This window comes from Aristolochia californica, unplaced genomic scaffold (assembly GCF_029961685.1).
Source record: "Aristolochia californica isolate CCGP_79_NKW_82.1479 unplaced genomic scaffold, dmAriCali1.0.hap1 SCAF_14, whole genome shotgun sequence".
Taxonomy (NCBI): domain Eukaryota; kingdom Viridiplantae; phylum Streptophyta; class Magnoliopsida; order Piperales; family Aristolochiaceae; genus Aristolochia; species Aristolochia californica.
The window spans coordinates 22372635-22391549 of record NW_027181815.1 but is presented as its reverse complement, the minus strand read 5'-3'; the positions used below and the strand labels follow the sequence as shown (position 1 = coordinate 22391549).

Genomic DNA, 18915 nt, shown 5'->3' with positions numbered 1-18915 from the left:
GGAGAAGAAAATTTTCAGTGGAAGAAGAAACAAGAGAAGAAGGATACCAAGAGAGGGGAAGAGTGCAGGAGAGACATTTTTTTTTTAAACAGTATGGTTCGATACGTCCCACTTGCTTCATCCGGATGATTCACAATATACCACGGAATCCGAAATCCTAAAATTATACCGTGGGTGTTATCTTCGGATTCATTTGATTCATCAACATGAATCTAACGCTGGTGCTTCACTAACAACGTTAGGAGATGATGAAGTTCATCTCCTAATTCAAGTTGACTAACCCCAACTTATACAATTTCCAAACTACCAAATTTCAATACTTGAAATCCACGCGGGATCAATCAACTTCCCATGTCAGCGAAGCTTGTCCACTTGGCACCCGTCCACTAAGGAAAGAGGGACTAGAATGGGGAAGCAGGAATTTTAGGTTTTAATGGTCGGGCTGATGTGGTCCCACGTGAACAAGCTTCATTACGTGGGAAGTTGACCGATCCCACGTGGATTTCAAATGTTGAAATCCGATAGTTTAGGAAATAAGTTTTAAAAGTCATTATTTAGGTAAATAAAATAAGTTCTAAACCCTAAACTTATTTTATTACTATTGATTTTAAAATATTATTTTTGATATTAAATTATCAAATAAAATTAATTAATTATTTAATAATATAAAATATTGTATTAAATTTAATTATTAATTATTTTAAGAGTTTATTTTTTAAATTATTAAAATATAAATACTTTTTTTATGATTATTTAAAACGAAACTTATGTTATTCAATAATTTTTAATTAATTCCCTTGAAAAGTTCATGACTATTCATCATTGTTTGGTAGTAAATTTTAAATTATTTATGCTAATATTGAAAATATTATATGGATAACTTATAACTTAATATTTTATAATTTATTTAATTATTTTTATTAAATATTAATTTAAGTATTTGAGACAATTATATTATTTTACTATAATTTGTAGAAAATTATTTAATGCTATTTCAAAAAAATTAATTATTCTATTAGAAAGGTCATTTTCAGTTATATTAAGTAAATAAATTAAATATGATTTTATTATTACTTGAAGTATAATATTTTCAATAAGTGAAGCCATCAATATTTTCAACTTATTTTATCAAATGAGTTATTTTGAGTAAATATCATAACTATGAAGTTAATTTTTAGTTATTTTCAAAAATTAAATTTATGTCAAAGAATTACTAATATTTTGTAACTTAGAGTAACTAATAATAGCATCATTTTGCGTTGCTGAGACAAGCGCTGTGCAGAACAAACAGGGTTTGCAACCAAAGCCAGCCGAGGAGACGAATGACGTGCCACGCGTATCCTGTTTTCTCTGCAGTTATTTCATCATTAAATAGTAAACGAAGAACTTAATTAAATAATTATTTTAATTAAATAACTTAATTATAATCCTTCATTAAAAAAAAATCACATTCAGTCGCAGTTTCTTTTAGAAAAAAGAAAAAAGTACCACAACAAGCACATGAAATTCCTTTCGAAATCAGAGCGGTCTCTTGTGCTGCGAGTTCTTCTAGATGTTTTCCAGTTCATGAAAGATGGCGGAGCCTGTAACAGTGCCGGACGAAACTGCAGAAACCACAAACCACACCCAAACACGCAAAGTGAAGCGGAAAGCCGCGAAAAAGCTGAAGCGAAAGCAACTACGGGCGCAAATTGCTGTGAAAGCAATTGAAGAGGAACAGGCGCGTCTGAACGATCCGGAGGAGCAGAATCGCATTAGGTTGAAGCAGCAGGAAGAGGCAGAGATTCGGGAGAGAGAATTGAGAGAATTCGAAGAACGAGAAAGAGCGTGGCTCGAAGCGGCGGCGAAGAGGAAGCAAGAGGAGGATGATCAGAGGGTACTGCTAGAGGAATCTACGAGAAATCAGGTCTTCTCATTAAATTGTGTTATTAGTTTGACCCTCCCTCTCTCTCTCTCTCAGTTCTTAATACCCAACTTTCATCTAAGTGCGTCGTTTGATACATAGCTTGATGTGACTTGGTTGTTTAGTTCTAAGTAACTCAAGAACGTTCTCTGCTATTTAGTTCGCTCCTTTGGTTTGGGGGCATTAGTGCTTTTATTTATAATGATTCTCCCTTAGAACTTGCAGTTTAAATACGTAATCAGTATGTCACGATATTTCAATTATGAGTTATTTCTTCCTTTCATTTTTACCCAGTACACTTGGTCACATTCGAAAATAAAGTAGATCTTCATTTGTTGAATTACCATGTGGTTATATTGTTTATCCTTTTAGTGTGAGAACTAGGACATGCGGTGCCATGGATGTACAACCTACATTCGGAAAATAACTCTGGAACTTGCAGATGGTCTTGTAGCATGAGTTTGGTTACCTATCTGAACTTCGATTCTTTATCACTAGGACATGTGGAAGATACTCTAGTTTATTATGTTCTAAATACTCGTCAAGAAAAATAAGTTTTTCTATTAATTCATATTCCTGATGAAGTTGGCAACTGATATGTAGTGGTTTAACTATTTCCTATGTGGAACTCTGAAATTTTAAAGGCTTTTGATGAATGGATTATGACATTTTATGTTTGAGACTTAAGCTACCAAAGCTATGCAATCTTCTTCCTTTTTTGTTCTGGTCGTATATCAATTTCTATAATACACTGAGGCTTCTTTTCCTTATGAATGATTTTGGCTGATCTCCAAAATTCTATGAGCCGCATTGCATGCTTTGATTTTTCAGTATGAATTTCGACTTCATAGTTTCTCATTGGAGTTCCTGGACCATGATTGTTTTTCATGGATCTACTGTTTTTTATAATGCTTGCTCTTGACATGCTTCTACTCCATTATTGAAAGTTCTGCTAGTATGTTCATTCATTCTTCTTCAAAGGATTTCATATGATTTCTACTTTCTGAATCCATCCTATCCATGTTATATCACAGAGTTGCTTCATGAGAGCTTGACACTTATGTAATTGGCCTCTAAAATAATTTACCTGCAATCGGTTGTGTCTTGACTTTTTGATGTAGCTTTGCCAGGAGGGAGAGAATGAATGGGATGAAGATGATGGTGACGAATACATGCAAGAGGGGCCAGCAGAAATTATCTGGCAGGGAAATGAGATAATTGTTAAGAAGAAAAGAGTGAAGGTTACTGAAAAACTTGCTGATCACCAACCAAAAAAAGAGGTAATACTGTGCTTTGTCCAATGTCGAGCTTTTTTTATGGAGAAAATCAGGAGTATGGGCTCAAGTCCAAATAACTTAGGTTGCACCTTTTTTTTTTTTTTTTAATTTAGTCGATACACTTAAATATAATCATTTAAGTTTCTTTCCTTTATATTTTGCCTTTCTTAACTTTTGTGTTTCAAGAGTGCAATCCATCTTAGTTTTTTTTTTTTAATTTTTGGATGATAAAATAGAAAAATAGCGGTATTATAAATAGTGGTAGTCTGGGAAATAGTGCATTTTTTTTAAAGAGGGAAAAGGTTGGAATAGTCAAACTCCCTTGTTTTTTTTTTTTTTTTGAAATCATGTTTAATGTCATTAAGATGTGTAAGTGTGATACATGAAAAGGGGAGAGGGAGGTCTTCAAGCCCCAATGGGTAGAGGCACCCTTTCAACAATAAAAGATCTAGAAACACCTGAGCGAAGCTCAATTGCCCTTTTATAAGTTGGTCTAATATGCGATTGAACTGTTTGGAAATAAGATCTGCACTCGTTTTTGAAAAATCAATTTCTAACACTATTTGAGAATTATACCGGGGAAAAAAAAGTGGAAGTTTATAAAATTGAAAAAGGTGTGCGTTGGGCCTTTGGCTTGATTATCACCAGGGGGTTGGGGTATTGTGTTTCTGCTGTCAACATTCAAAGGAAAAAAACGAAAAATTGAAAAGACTTAATTTGTATTCAGGATGACGACAGACCTACATCAAACCCACTTCCTCCACAATCTGCAGTATTTGCTGCTTATAGTCAAGCTTCTTCAGTTTCTTTACAGCATGTGTTTGACAATGTTGCTCAGCAGGTGCCCAATTTTGGAACTGAACAAGTAAGTTACTGTTTTCTTAATCAACATATGGCATTGTTTGGCCTTTTTGTCTTTATATTTTAAAATTTTTAACTTTTGGGGTATTTTTTTGATAGTTTGATAAGGAAGTGCTTCTATATTTTTTTTACAAGAGAAAAAATAATTTGTTCTGAAGTATGTTGCTTTGATTTTTCCTTTCATAGGACAAGGCTCATTGTCCATTCCACATTAAAACTGGAGCTTGCCGTTTTGGATCCCGCTGCAGCAGAGTTCATTTACACCCTGATAAATCCTGCACATTGCTAATCAAGAATATGTACAGCGGCCCTGGCCTCTCTTTTGAGCAAGATGAAGGGCTTGAGGTCTGTAAAATTGGCATTTAATGTGGATCACATTGTATCCTGATAAAAACTCCGTTCTTTCTAGCCTTTTCAAGTCTATTATTTTTTGAGACATTCTGCCTTCCACTAGTGGAGTCTTATGCTTCAAATTGAAATGGTTTCCCTAAGGTGCAAGATTAACAGCATGATCTCTGAAGCACTGTGCTAGATCTCGAGTGTTTCTGATGTTTATATATTGTGTACATCTAAAAATATATACTGTGCATTATCAGTAATTTTGAAAGCATATCCATCTAGGTTTAGCTATCTTAAGGAAGAATTCTATCATATGTTTACCAGGTTTGTTGGATATGCTTCTCATTTCATACATTCATGTATTTATCTGTTCATTTCTTAAAGGAAACAGTGAATAATGAAGCCTGAACTTCTTGTTCTATGCCTTGTCACTGCTACCAAGTAAACACTTGACCAGCCATGTATCGAAAAGAGGATTGTGTTCAAGCTAGATAGAGTTCTTTAGTGATCTCTTTCTTGTCATATGATCTAAATGCATAATGCAAACTGTTTTCACTTTGTGGTTGTGTTGACACATGCTTTTATTATTAGCTCCTTCTCTGTTAAAACCATCGTGATGATTATATGAAAGAATTCTTTTTTGTTCTTTGACATATATTTTTATCAGAAGTGTATCTCAAGGTTCGCATGGGTGAAGAGTCAAGGTGCTTGGCCTTGGTTGTGGCGGTGATTATCTAGTGCTATAGATCTGTTCTGTATCCAATGCAATTTGTGACTTGAGATGGGCTCACTTAGTTTTCCAATATCTTTGCTTGTATTGGTATTGTGTTGCTTCATACTTCATGCATGCTTTTGTGACATAGGACTTGAGCTCTTGTGGAGTAATTTTGAAGTTTATCATGAGCATATTTATGTGTGAATTGAACAATCTTTTTTTGGTTTATGTTTTATGATAAATTTGCTGTTTATGTGCTTCATTAGTTTTTCTTTTCAACTAAATTAAGTCCTTAACAGTCATTAGGCTTCTTTCTTGTTCTTCATCACGTACAATGTTGGCAGAGTTCTACTAGCACTAACTGCTGTTAGGTTTTTCGCTCTTTCTTCATTATGTGCAATTTAGAGGTGTTCTGGCTACTTTAAAAGCACTGTATTGGGAGGCACAAATATTTTTGTGCACATACCATGAAGATTTACTACTCTACCTACCCGTAGGACCTTGTTGGTGTGTCAGGAAGCGAGAGAAAATAAGATAAAATGAGAGAATACTTGCTTTCAAATATCTTATTTTTTCTTAAAAATCTCGTATTTCATTTCTCCTTGCAGTTTCTTTGCAACCAAGCGGGGCCTTCACATTGGAAAGGAAACTAACGGAAGAAATCTTATGTTTTTTCTTCTTTCTTTATTCATATGCAAAATTCAAAATTCTTTCTCCGTTTGCCAAAAAAAATTTTTCCGTTGGAAACTAGATTCAAAGACCTTTTTGTCTATTTATAAATTAGAATATTGAAAGTGTATTATGATGGTGCAAACTCCAAGGAAAAAACGAGGGTTGAGACAGGGAAACAACAATGAGAAAGAAAAATTATCTTATTATCTTCTTCTTCCCCTTTTTCTCTATCATTTTCTTCTTCTCCATCTCAAGACCATCATTCTGATACCATGTGAAAATGTATGAACATGCAATGAAGAAAAGAGTCAACTTAGGAGAAGAAAGAGCTGGAAAAAAATTAACTCACATTCAAATTCTGAAAGGGAATGTTTTAATGTTCCTTCTTTTATTCTATTTGTATCATAAAACAATGATAATAAACACTAATGCTCCCTACTTCTTTTACACACTTGGAAATAATATTCTATAAGAAACTGATAGACCCTTGATAACTCGGGTTTATACAAGAAAGGGTAAAATGGGAATCATTGGCCCAAAGGAGAGCATGGGAAAGGCCTCCTGGACTCCAGCACCACTATCCTTCCAAGGAGAGTTCGTTGAGTGTAGTACCAGCAGCAACGGAATAAGGAGTGGGGGGAGGAATGGAAGGGGGCAACCGAATTCTGGAATTGGGAGGACCTAGACCCTCGAAGGCTAGCAGGTATGTCTCTTCTCTTTATTGGGTTTCATCATCTTGTTACAGAGCTGGTTGAACCCGGGCATGGTGAAGTCGAAAATGGACGGGAGAATGGAATTGGTGGAGAAGGAGGTCTTGGGACTGAAAAATGGGATGGAAGAGACTCCTATTAGAATTCCGGATAGAGAAGATGGGGAATGAGCAAGGAAAGTTGCCGATTGGAGAATCATCGGCCAACTGAGCCGTCTGCGACACTTGGGCTGAAGCTTCGGGGTCGGAAAATGCAGAAAGAAGAATCAAGAGCTGGACTTACCAGTGTTCACGGGAGACGATCCATACGACTGGCTTCATTAGGCGGAGCAGTACTTTTTCGTCAACAACATCAGAGAAGAGGAGCTGATCTCGGCTGTGGTCGTCTGCTTGGATGGTCGAGCCCTAAACTGGTTCCAAATGATGGAACATAGAGCTCCCATGGCGAGCTGGGAGCAGTTCAAGGCAGCCGTCCTCCACCGGTTCAAGCCGTTGCAGTCCGGGACACTATATGAGTCCTTCTTAAAGCTCCGACAAGATGAAATGGTGGCAGAGTTCTGGGAGCGCTTTGAGCTGCACCCGATGCCGCTTGTGGAAGACTCCGATGAGGTATTGATGGGCGTGTTTGTTACGGGCTTAAGAGGTGAAATTCGAGCTGAGTTGCGAGCCAACCCGCCGAGTTCGCTCGTTGAGCTCATGGAACTAGCACAACGGATTGACGAGCGCAACATGGCGCCGACTCGGGCGAGAGATGGTAAGTGGGGTTGGGACGCAGTGTTGAGATTATCATCCTAGCGTTGTCCCAGATCGTCCCTTTGGGCGGAAGAGGAAGGACCTCACCAACTGTAGTAGTCGCGACCTCCACGACAAGCGCAGCCGCCGGCTTCCACCCTGCCAGCTCCGCTGTGACGATTTCTTGCCCTTCGCCATCTCTTAGAGGCAAAATCGCAGAAGAGGCGCGATCGTGGCCTTGGCTTCAGATGCGACGAAAAGTTCCACTTAGGCCATTGATGCCAATTGCGCTAGCTGAACATGATGCTGGTTGTCTGAGAAGGCAATGACGACAACACGATGGAAGAATTGGAGGGGATAATCGAGAAGAAAGAAAACCCACATGATCAGTAGCTCGCCACCTTGTCCCTGCAGGCCCTCAGGGGCGGCGTGACCACTAATAGCACATTGAAGCTGCGTGGGATGATTGGCGACAGACAGGTGGTGGTTTTGATAGACAATGGTGCCTCTCACAACTTCGTCAGCACTACCTTGGTTCAAGAGTTGGGTTGCTGGTAATCCAAGGCCGCACCTTTGCGGTGAGTGTGGTGGATGGCTATAGTATCAATGGCGGCGACATTTGTCCTGTCCTTGAATCGAACATCCAAGGAGTGAGGATTAAACAATATTTCTATCTCTTTGCCTTTGAATGTGCCGAGGTCATCTTAGGCGAGGCTTAGCTCTAGCTGCTGGGAGATGTTTGTTTAAATTGGCGAAATCTCTCTATGAAGTTTAGGTTAATGGCCGTAAGGTAAAATTCCAAGGTAAGCTATCATTGTTCACGGTCGAAGTCTCTTTGAAGGTGATGACCAAAATCATAGCCCAAGAAGGGCAAGGTTGTTTGCTGGAGTACAATAGCGGCCCTCAGCTGGATCGCCAACAACACTATCAGACCTCCTTGCAGAGTTCCCCCAGATCTTCCGACCCCCCATAGGGCTACCTCCGGCTCGACCGTGTGACCACTTGATTCCTCTGGAAGCAAATAGCCAGCCTCTGTGCCTCCGACCTAATAGATATCCATTCTATAAAAAAACTGAAATATAACGGATTGTGAAAGAGATTCTTACAACCGGAATCATACAACCAAGCATCAACCCCTATTACAAAGTCTTACTAGTTAAAAAAAAAATGGGGGATAGTGCTTTTGTGTTGATTATCGGGCTCTAAAAAAATCACTTTTCCAGATAAGGTCCTCATCCCCACATTAAAGAATTGTTGGATGAGTTGGGAGGAGCCAAGGTATTTACCAAGCTGGACCTAAAGTCAGGGTAACATCAAATTAGGGTACGGGTGGAGGATATTCCCAAAACGGCGTTTCGGACACATGAAGGACATTATGAATTCCTCATGATGCTGTTCGGATTGACCAATGCACCTTCAACCTTCCAAGCCTTGATGAATCGAATCTTCCAACCGTATCTCTGTAAGTTCATCCTTGTCTTCTTCGGTGATATTCTTGTCTATAGCACGGACCTTGTTGCTCGCTTGGTCCATTTGAGGAAGACTCTCAAGGTATTAGCAGACAATCACTTGGTACTCAACCATAAGAAGTGCCCCTTCAGCAAGCCAAAACGGGATTATTTGGGACATCGAATTTCGGGCAGTGGAGTGTTGGTTGACCCTTCCAAGGTGGAGGGGATGCTCCAGTGGGAAGTACCTTCAGATGTGAAGAGTTTGCGGGGATTCCTTGGTCTCATAGGGTATTATCGCAGGTTTGTGAAGGACAACGGGAAAATTGCAGCACCCTTCACTCGTCTACTCGAGGACTCCTTCTCATGGGATGGATAAGCACAATCTGCCTTCGAACAATTAAAAACCGCCAGAGAGTCAGTCCCAAAAGATCTTGAGGCCCTAGAGCAATCCAGCAAACTCAGCGGCGGTGGAATTAGAGATACCCACAGGACTAGCGAAGGAGAGGAGGTTGCTGCCATTTTCATCGTGAATTACTCCATCAAATTCAGCATGCCCAGGGCATCCAAAAGCATTGCCATCAAAAGTTAAGCTTGAAGTGACCTGGGGGGGAGGGGACCACATTACCATTTTTGGGGCACGAGAGAGTTCAGCCATGGCAACAATCAGGCACCAGTTTCCAAGGAAATCAGAGCTGCTGAGGTGAAGGAATTCTTTCTTTGTGAGGATCCAGGCGGAGACCTAGCCAGTGATGTGCTTAGTAAGCACCTTGATAGGAGAGGATTTGAATTGGAATTTCCGGTTATTTCTCTCTTTACAGAGCGCCCAAGGAATGTGGCTCACACAACTAGACATGAGCTTTTTTCTAAGCTTAGGGAGCCGAGAGTTGGTGATGGATTGGATCATAGATGGCCTGCTGTGGGGTGTACACCAACTCTGTTGAGGAGGTTAGCTTGGGCAAAATGGCAATGGAGTAAGACATGGGTGGCAAATTCTGGAGTACAGCGACAGAAGGGACAAGTTGGGTCTAGGACATGAGTTCCCTGTCTGATCAAGGCATCGGAGGTGAGGATTTTGTTCTTCCAGGAAAACCAGGTGAAAAAGTTGGCACAAGGAGGATCAAGAAGGGACCAGGCCAGAGCAACAGAGTGGTGACGTTGAGAGGTGTTGAGCACTTGCAATAGATTGTAAGCAGAAGCCACAAAGAAGGCACCTTTTGGGCGAGGGGTCCAAATAAGTGTCTGGGATATGGCTGCGGATGATAACATTGACCAGGTTGGAGAGGAGGTTCGGCCATCAAAGCCTCAAAATCCTTCAGGGCTCTGTGGAGATGTAGCTTCCATCTGCCAAAGCAAGACCAGATGTCCGCAATGGAAGCAGAGGGGAGTCTGGAGAGGCTCGAGATGGCGCTGAAGTTTTTGTCCAATGGCTTGTCGCCTAGCCACCAATCCGTCCAAAATTTAGTTTGATGTCCATTCCCTAGGTAACTCTTAACAACCTCTAAGAATTTGGGAAGGAGGGAGATTTTTTGGCCAGATAGGCGACAACTTATAATGACAGCCACCATCAAGCCACCGACCAACCGTCTTGTCAGCTTTGGCAGTGACCAAGGCCCTCTAATTTAGACCAAAAGACAAGTTGAATCGCCAGATCCATTTGATGAGGCAAGCGGAGTTGGTATTTGCCATGTTTCTGATGCCAAACCCACCGAGGTACATAGGTTGGCAAATGTCAGACCACTTAACAAGATGATATTTACTCCAAAGAAAGTGACTCTTGAGGCATTCTAACCGGTTCTTGACGAAGGCAAGGCAATGGAAAAGGGAAAGGAAATAACTGGAAATACCATGGAGGCAAGACTTAACGAGGGTGAGTCTGCTCGCCTTGGAAAGAAACTTGCCCTGCCAGGTGGCCATGCAACCTTTAGATCGTTGAATCACAGGGCCAACTGTGCTTGGTCAGAGTGCCGAACATTAGGGGTAACCCAAGGTAGGTGCTGGGGAGGTTGGCGATTTTGCAGCCGAGATAGTCAACCATGACAACAAGAGCATTCTGATCCACGTTGAAACTAGAGATGGAGGACTTGGCCCAACTCACTTTTGGGCCGGAGGAGAGTTCGAAGAAATTTAGCAAGGCCTTTAGGTGAGTGACTTGATCCATTGTACCTTCACCAAAAAGGAAGGTGTCATCGACATATTGGAGAATGGGAATGTCCTGGTTGGGGTTGAGCCAAACAGTGTTTTTGGCATGTCGGTCCATAGTTGAGAGGTACTCAACAATGATGGTGAAATGAAAGGGAGACAATTGATCACCCTATCTAATCCCACGGGATCCACTGAAGTGCCCACATGATTTGCTGTTTACCAATAAGGAGTAAGAAACAGTGGAGATATAGTTGCACATCCAAAACTGCCAGCGAGTACCAAAATCCATTTGACCAAAAAGATGATCAAACGCTTTTTCGAAGTCCAGCTTAATGACAATTCATGGGAGGTTGGTCTGCTTGAAGGAATCGAGAAGCTCGTGTGATGCCATTGTAGAGTCGAGGATGTTTCGGCCTTTGATGAAGGGATGGATAACTTGCTGGAGAGCAGTGTGAAGGCGTTTAGCCAAGACACACGCGATGACCTTGTAGGTGTTGGTGGTGAGACTTATAGGCCTGAAGTCCCGGGGATGCTCAATGTTGATCTTTTTTGGAAGCAGGGCGATGAAGGAGGCACCAATTTCAATGGGGGTAAAGGAGAGTTCAAGCCAATCAACATCCTGGCTGGTGATGCGGTGGTGGTGGAGTTGGTGCAAAAGAGACCGGTTGTATTGCTCCTCGATGTAAAGATCTATGAAAAAATTAACAAAAAAACCACCTAGTCCTTCCTCCCTCAGCAGCATGCATTCCACGGTTACTCAAGGAGTTCCACTCCTCTCCCTCCTGTGGCCATTCCAGGTATCCCCGCACATATAAGAAATTAGCCAGCATGCTGCATTGGTCGGATCTTAAAAAAGATGTACAACAGTATATGGACTCTCATGAAATATGCTAAAGAAGCAAATACAACAATCTCTCCTCAGCAGGGTTTTTCCAACCACTTCCAATCCCCCCTCCAGGTGTGGGAAGACATCTCCCTTGATTTCCTAGGAAGACTTTTGAGAGCTCGAGGCTACGACACTATTTTTGTAGTGGTGGATTGACTAACGAAATATGGTCATTTTCTTCCCCTCAATCACCCCTATACGGCCAAACAAGTTGCTGCCCTTTTTGCCAAAGAGGTTGTTCGTCTACATGTTTTTCCACGATCCATAGTGTTTGACAAAGACAAGGTCTTCACCAGCCATTTTTGGACGGAACTCTTGTCACTCTCCGGCACGGAACTCTGTAAAAGCTCAGCATACCACCCATGGACTGATGCCCATCCTTGGCATCTAAGCCCAATGTGCAGCTCAGTCCACGTTACTCTGGTCCCTACCAGGTGCTGGAAAAAGTAGGTCTTCTCACCTACAAATTAGACCTCCCCACCCATGCCAAAATCCACCCCCCACCCTCATAAATCTCAGTCATTACCTGTCTGCCTCACTGATGATCTCAACCTTTCAGTCCACCCAGCCAAGTACTTGACACCCGCCATCTTCCTGGGCATCCACCCGAGTCATATGACACCATTATCTCTCAGTTTCCTTCCTTCCACCTTGAGGACAAGGTGGCTCTCAAGAGGGGGGGGGGGGGGGGGGGGGGGGAGGTGATAGACCCTTGATAGGGTTTATACATGAAAGGGTAAAATGGAAATCAACGGCCCAAAAGAGAGCATGGGAAAAGCCTCGGGTCCCACAGATGGGAACCACTGGACTTTAGCACCACTGTCCTTCCAAGGACAGTTCGTTAAGCATGGTACTAGCAGCAATGGAATAAGGAGAGGGAAAGGAAAGGAAGGGGGGCAGAACTGAATTCTGGAATTGGGAAGACCTAGACCCTTGAAGGCTAGTGGGTACGTCTCTTCTCTCTGATGGGTTCCATCATCAACACTTTCCTAGAAACCTATGTAAACACATTTTATATCTTCTAAAACACACAATGAAGGATTTGGTGTTGATACATTTGATATGGGAAATGACATAATGCATCATCTTAATGGTTGAAGATAAAAGGCCTGTTGTTAACAATTGGGCTTTTTTTTTTTTTTGTGGTAATTGGATGCATGTCCTTCTAAGATAACAAAAGTATGAATGATCTCCACTTAGGTGCAAGCATCATGTGTATTACTGGAATCATATGGAATTCTTAAACATACTAAAAGCACAACTATTATTAAAAATTGCGAAGTGTTGATTCTTGATAGAGATGTAAAGTTTAAGTAAATTATCATGCTGACAGCTATTGGATGTATCTCGCAGGGATTCCTGCAGTTGACATTTTATTGCAGCTATTATTTGATGTCTCATGTGTACTGGGTTTTGCTCAAGCAACATTATGTGGAAACTTTTAATTTGGATTTCTAATTTTTAAATGGTGTTAATTGGCATGCCTTTTAGGATTAACTTTTAACCAATATTTCTATCCTTTCAGTACACAGATGAAGAGATAGAGCGATGTTATGAGGAGTTCTATGAAGATGTACATACGGAATTCTTGAAGTTTGGGGAGATTGTTAATTTCAAGGTTTGTTTAATGCCTTTCCTTTTTCTTTCTATATACGAGAAAGTATTTAAACGCAGCCATCTTCAAGTTTGTGAGGTAAATGTATTAATCATTCTTCTCAGTAAACTAAGTGACCAGATGCTTCCTTTAATTGAGATTGTCATGTTCTGACCTCATAAAGCTTTCGGCATAAAAATTGGCTTGAGAGTCACATTTTCCAGAATTTTTTTTTTGGACATCTACAATGGATTCCTCCTTTTTCTAACTGATTACTTTGAAGAAGGGTGGGGGGGGATGTCCAGTATCTTAGAAAAAGACAAAAAAAAAAAAGGATTGTGTACTACATCTTTTTTTCTACATATCTGGAACGACCGGGGTATTGCTATTGCATGTCCATTATCTTAGAAAAAGACAAAAAAAAAAAAAAAGGATTGTCTTCTACATCTTTTTTTCTACATATCTGGAACGACGTGGCTGAATTGAAGTGGACGTTGGTATTCTTCTGTGTTCATGATCTGTCAGCTTTTGGTTTAAGTGTCACAGGGCATATGTGGAATTTCTGGTGCATGTGTGTACCTTTCAAATACCTTAATATCCTCTTTGCTGCTTGGAAATGATGTTCAGTAGGGCAATCCATGAATCTACTGATGAAACTCACCACAAACATAACATCTGGACGAGTGACAGTCAAATACATAAGATTTCCCACAATTTGCTTATAGAAAGTATTGTCTATCCTCGCTCCATCTCCATTTTTCATGAGCTTGAATCCAGGAACCATAGGATTGTAAACTGGGTTGCACTTGTCTATGTTGAACCTCTCAAATACTTTCTATAGATTCACAAATTTTATTGGTGTTGCAATTGCATGTCCAGTATCTTAGAAAAAGACATCCTTCTCCGGGCCTCTCGGTATTGCGGACTCCATGATGGTTGAGCTTCAAAGTCTTCTTAATGGGCTTCGTGTTTTTCGTGATCATTGCTCCGGGCCGCTCTTGATCGAGGGAGACTCTAAGGTGGTGATCGGCTGGTGCGAGAATGCCTCCTCATCTCCGTGGCGCCATTGGGATGCCTTTTTTGGAATTTTGAATATTGTCAATCTTTTTTATTGTTTTTGGCCTCTCATTCCGAGATCAGCAAATTCTGTGGCTGATGCTTTAGCTAAGCAAGAAGCCTCCTTGCAATCTCTTGTTGTCAGTAGTTAGCTCCCTTTTTGTTCTCTTAATAAAATCACATTTCATAAAAAAAAAAATTAAAAAAAGACAAAAAGAAAGGTGTACTACATCTTTTTTTCTACATATCTAGAACGACCGGGGTATTGCTATTGCATGTCCAGTATTTTAGAAAAAGACAAAAAAAAAGATTGTCTACTCCATCTTTTTTTCTACATATCTGGAACGATGTGGCTAAATGGAAGTGGACACTGGTATTCTTCTGTGTTCATGATGTGTCAGCTTTTGGTTTAAGTGTCATAGGGCATATGTGGAATTTCAGGTGCATGTGTGTCCATCATTCTAGGAAAAAAAAAAATCTCGACTCACAAATTTTATTTATTGAGGTAAATGAGGCCGGACTCAAGTCTAGCCAATCTTGGCTGGACCCTAACTTTTTCTGCATTAGAAAAGTAATTAATGCCATTTATTTCATTAAATTTACGACAATTCTCGTATCTCTATTTGTCATTAAAAATTGGGAAAAACAAGAGAAATCTAAAATGAGCATCAATCATTAATGCAATGGGATAGGAAGTGAATGTAGTATAAGAATGACTCAAGTTTTAAGTGATTCAATTCAAATTTGATGGTTAAATAAAATTGGTGTACCTAGCTTTGGTGGACATAGGTTTATACACCTTTTTCCTTTTATTCATCTACTTTATGTTAAAAAATTCTATTCATCAACTTTTCTTATGAGTTGCTAGAAGCACCAGGTATTCTTCTGTCTCATGTGTTCTGGATCAGTTACGAGGTGTTCATAGCTTCCTCTTTCTACTTTCATAACTACTATATTGGAATCTTCAATTGATGATATGGGGATACAATGCAACCGTTAACAAATTTGTTTAATCCAAACCTAGGCATGCAATTGGTTGGAATTTAGGTTGTAAACCTACACTTATTGCTGAGTCAATGGTGAACTGACAAAGAAGAAAATGGACATTATTAATAACAGGAGGCATGGATCTGATTTTCCTATTCAGGTATGTTGTAATGGGTCATCACATTTGCGTGGAAATGTGTATGTGCACTATAAGTCACCGGAATCAGCTGTGCTCGCTTATAGTACAGTAAATGGTCGCTACTTTGCTGGCAAACAGGTACTTTTTGTTATACATTTTTAATTGGAAGTTCTGGGTTTACTCCATGATGCCATCCTATCTCTGATTAGGCTTTTTGTTATTGTTTTTGTCAATTATTTCATTTGTTTCAACAACTTTAGCGTGTGCTTTGCTCTATCTTTCTTTTGTTTAGGTTTGTGTCTGTGGTTTTCACCTTTATGTGGCTTCCTAGGACATTTTATAGTTATTAGTGAGCATCATTTTATATTCTATTTTCTATTTACGAATGACATTATTGTAATTTGGGGGGAAGACCTCTTAACTTCAGCTAGTCATTTTAGGATCGACTTGAACCCAACTTTAATATGGTATTAGATTGGAAAGTCTGCCTTGTTGGGATCAATTTGTGTCCCATTTAATTTTTATCCCATTTGTATTGCTCACCTCTCAGGCCTGTTGTCTACGTGAGTAATATAGACCTGATGGAGAATATGAGTGGGAGTAATCCCATGTGGATTAGTATCAGGAAAAGTCAGTTATTTTGTTGGGGAAAGACCTAATTTTGGCAGTCATTTGGGGATAGACCTGGACCTAACTTTAACAAAATTGAACTGTCTATAAGTTTTTTCATCTTTCTTGTTTGTGTCTGCAGATAATTTGTGAGTTTGTAGGTGTTAGCAGATGGAAGGTTGCTATATGTGGTGAATACATGAAGTCAAGATATAAGGTAAAATGATTTTCTTTGGGACGGTCCCCCCTCCTAGAAATTTTGCTCATTTGAACCTTTTAATATAATTCAGCACTATTTTAACAAAAAAAAGTTATAAGGTAAAACAAATAATTCTGCATGCCCTGTGTTTCTGCTGGAAAGTTAGTTCATTTCTTTGTTGTTTTGTGTCTTTTACTGTCGTCTTTGGGTTCTCCTAATGCATAATTTGTGGTCTCTCTCTGCCTCTCACACACTCACATTTCAGACCTGTTCACGTGGGACTGCTTGCAACTTCCTACACTGTTTCCGAAATCCTGGAGGAGATTATGAATGGGCTGATTGTGATAACCCGCCCCCTATGTACTGGACGAAAAAGATGGTTGCCTTGTTTGGCACTTTGGACGAGTCTCAGTATGATAAGCTTGTGGAAGCCAGAAAAGGGGATGCAAACAAGACTGCAAGCAAGAAGCATAAGCTCGATAAGGGCAGGTATGCCAATAGCTATTAGAATTCTCTATGTTCTTTGAAATGTTTGAAAACCCCAAACCCTGATAATTTACAATTAAAATGCAACCCTTTCTGTTGTGTGTTTAGAAGCCAGCTGAGCCCCCAACAGACACGCATACACGTGCACGCGCGCACATGCCCACACACCCATACACACACAAAGTTGTAGGTCTGTCCCTGAGAGTAATGCACTGCGATTCTTTTCCTTATAGGCCGTTATATCTTACTATGGTAAAGCATTAAAAGTAAACCTGTATGATCCCTGGACCTGACATAAATAAGGTTAACTTTATTGAAATAAAATGGAAACAAATAAAACTGAACAGAAATCTTAATCTGAAATTCCTAAATCTACTGATACTGCATGAACTCTTAAATTTTGCTCATTTAGCTAAATAGATAAGTAGCCTTTATATTCCTCAAGTTGTAAGTTGTTGATTCCCATCTGAGATTTTTATTCTTGAGAACTTTTTGCTCAATTAGTCATCTAAATTTGGTCCATTTGATGGATGCCTTCGTCAACATTCAGATTCTGCAGGCTTCTAAAGCATCTTTTCACACCACAACTTGAAAGGAGACTATTCTTGTTGTGTTATTAGATCTCTTATGTTATGGTCCAAACACTAGATATCAATTCTCTTTAACTTGAATTAGTCAGCATGGCAGCCTGATTTACTGCAAAACCTGCCTTTAGGCAGATTCCTTTCATCTTGGTTAACTTGTAATAAGATATGGCAGGTCAAGCTCTAGAGGATCTAGATATTGTGAAGATAATGGATCCAGCAGGGAGAACTCCAATGACTACAGGTCCCAAGGGAATCATCGTTCAAAAAGAAGATCATACTCAACAAGCCAGGCAAGGACAACATTCTCTCCTGATGAACGCAAAAAGTCTGGTAAAAAACATGATTCTGCTCATCATAGATCCAGTGGAAGGAGTAGATTCCATCATGATGATCAAGGTGCAAATGAAACAGAACTGACAGATATTTCTGGAGAGCATCAATGTAGTGAAAAATATAGAGCTCCTTATTGTAATTTGGACAAAAAAATCTTTGATGGAGATGAGAACCGGTATGGAAGTTCTTCAAGGTGGCACTTGAGCAGCACAAGAAATGAGGCAGTTTCTCCCGTTAAGGTTAAGAAAGAAGGCCGTGAAAGATACTATGAGGATCATTCTGACTTCTCTAGCAGCGAGTACTCCGATGAAAACCACAACCTAAATTATACTCATTTGAGCAGTGAGACACGATCAACTAGAAGGCACACAAGGATGCATTTTCATGGTGGGGATGAGAGATCTTCAGGGAAGTATGGCTTTTGTAATCATGAAAAATATGGTGGGCGAGATGTTTCTGAAGATGGGAATTCTTCTGATGATATCAGAACCTATCGCAGTGATCATTCAGGGAGGAAGAGACGATCATGAGAGCCGCACTCCCATTGCATATTATTGTGGTCAAAACAGAAATGGGTCTAATTCTGAGCATTACAGGAGTCGCCATTCTAGTGGTGGTCCTAAAAGACATGATAGCGGAAGGAAAGAACAGAAGAATGGTGATGGTAGTAGTGATTCGGTGCAGAAAAAACGAAAAAACTTGAGAGGAGGTCATAAAAAAGCCGATCAAGGAGTGGATCCTAGTATCAGTATTCATATCGGTCCAGAAGGAGAGAATTCATCAGGGAAGGCGCAAGTAGAGAGGTTCTTTGACTATGGTGTACATTTCTTTTCTAGTTTCCTTTTTTGGTATTTGCAATATTAATGGAATCAAAGCAGTTTTTGCAACTATAAAGTCCTGCTCCTCTTCCCCTTTTACTTTCTGAATCTTCCTTTAAAAAGAATGATGGCTGAATCTTAAATGGCGAAGAATCTCAGTTACAAAATAGTTATTTAAACTGAAACATGATATTTAAGAAAGTATATTCCAAACGCACAAGGAAAGATAGGAGGAATGTTATTTCTAAAGAAAAGGTGATCAAAATGGTGATAGAACATTCACATTACTTAGAGGAAATGGATCAAACTATTTATGAACTTTTAAAAAAAAGTTATTTTAATTAGGCCTTGTTAGTAACTATTTCAGGAAATGTTGGAAAAACATGTGTTTGTAGGAATATGTTTCTAAGGACCATTAGT

At 39.8% G+C, this 18915-nt stretch overlaps 1 protein-coding gene across 2 annotated transcripts; it reads left to right on the top strand.

Moving 5' to 3' along the window:
- Positions 1 to 1523: 1523 nt before the first annotated feature.
- LOC137949881 (zinc finger CCCH domain-containing protein 5) lies at positions 1524 to 18571 on the top strand. 2 transcript variants are annotated; one of them, XM_068796114.1, is made up of 9 exons: positions 1524 to 1906; positions 3034 to 3183; positions 3908 to 4045; positions 4228 to 4386; positions 13213 to 13305; positions 15485 to 15601; positions 16215 to 16289; positions 16537 to 16760; positions 17517 to 18571. In XM_068796114.1, the coding sequence occupies exons 1-9, from the start codon at positions 1574 to 1576 to the stop codon at positions 18205 to 18207; spliced, it is 1980 nt and encodes a 659-aa protein (XP_068652215.1). In that variant the 5' UTR covers positions 1524 to 1573; the 3' UTR covers positions 18208 to 18571. The 2 variants fall into 2 exon arrangements, with proteins under 2 accessions (XP_068652215.1, XP_068652214.1); XM_068796113.1 differs by having other exon boundaries at positions 3025 to 3183.
- Positions 18572 to 18915: the final 344 nt, after the last annotated feature.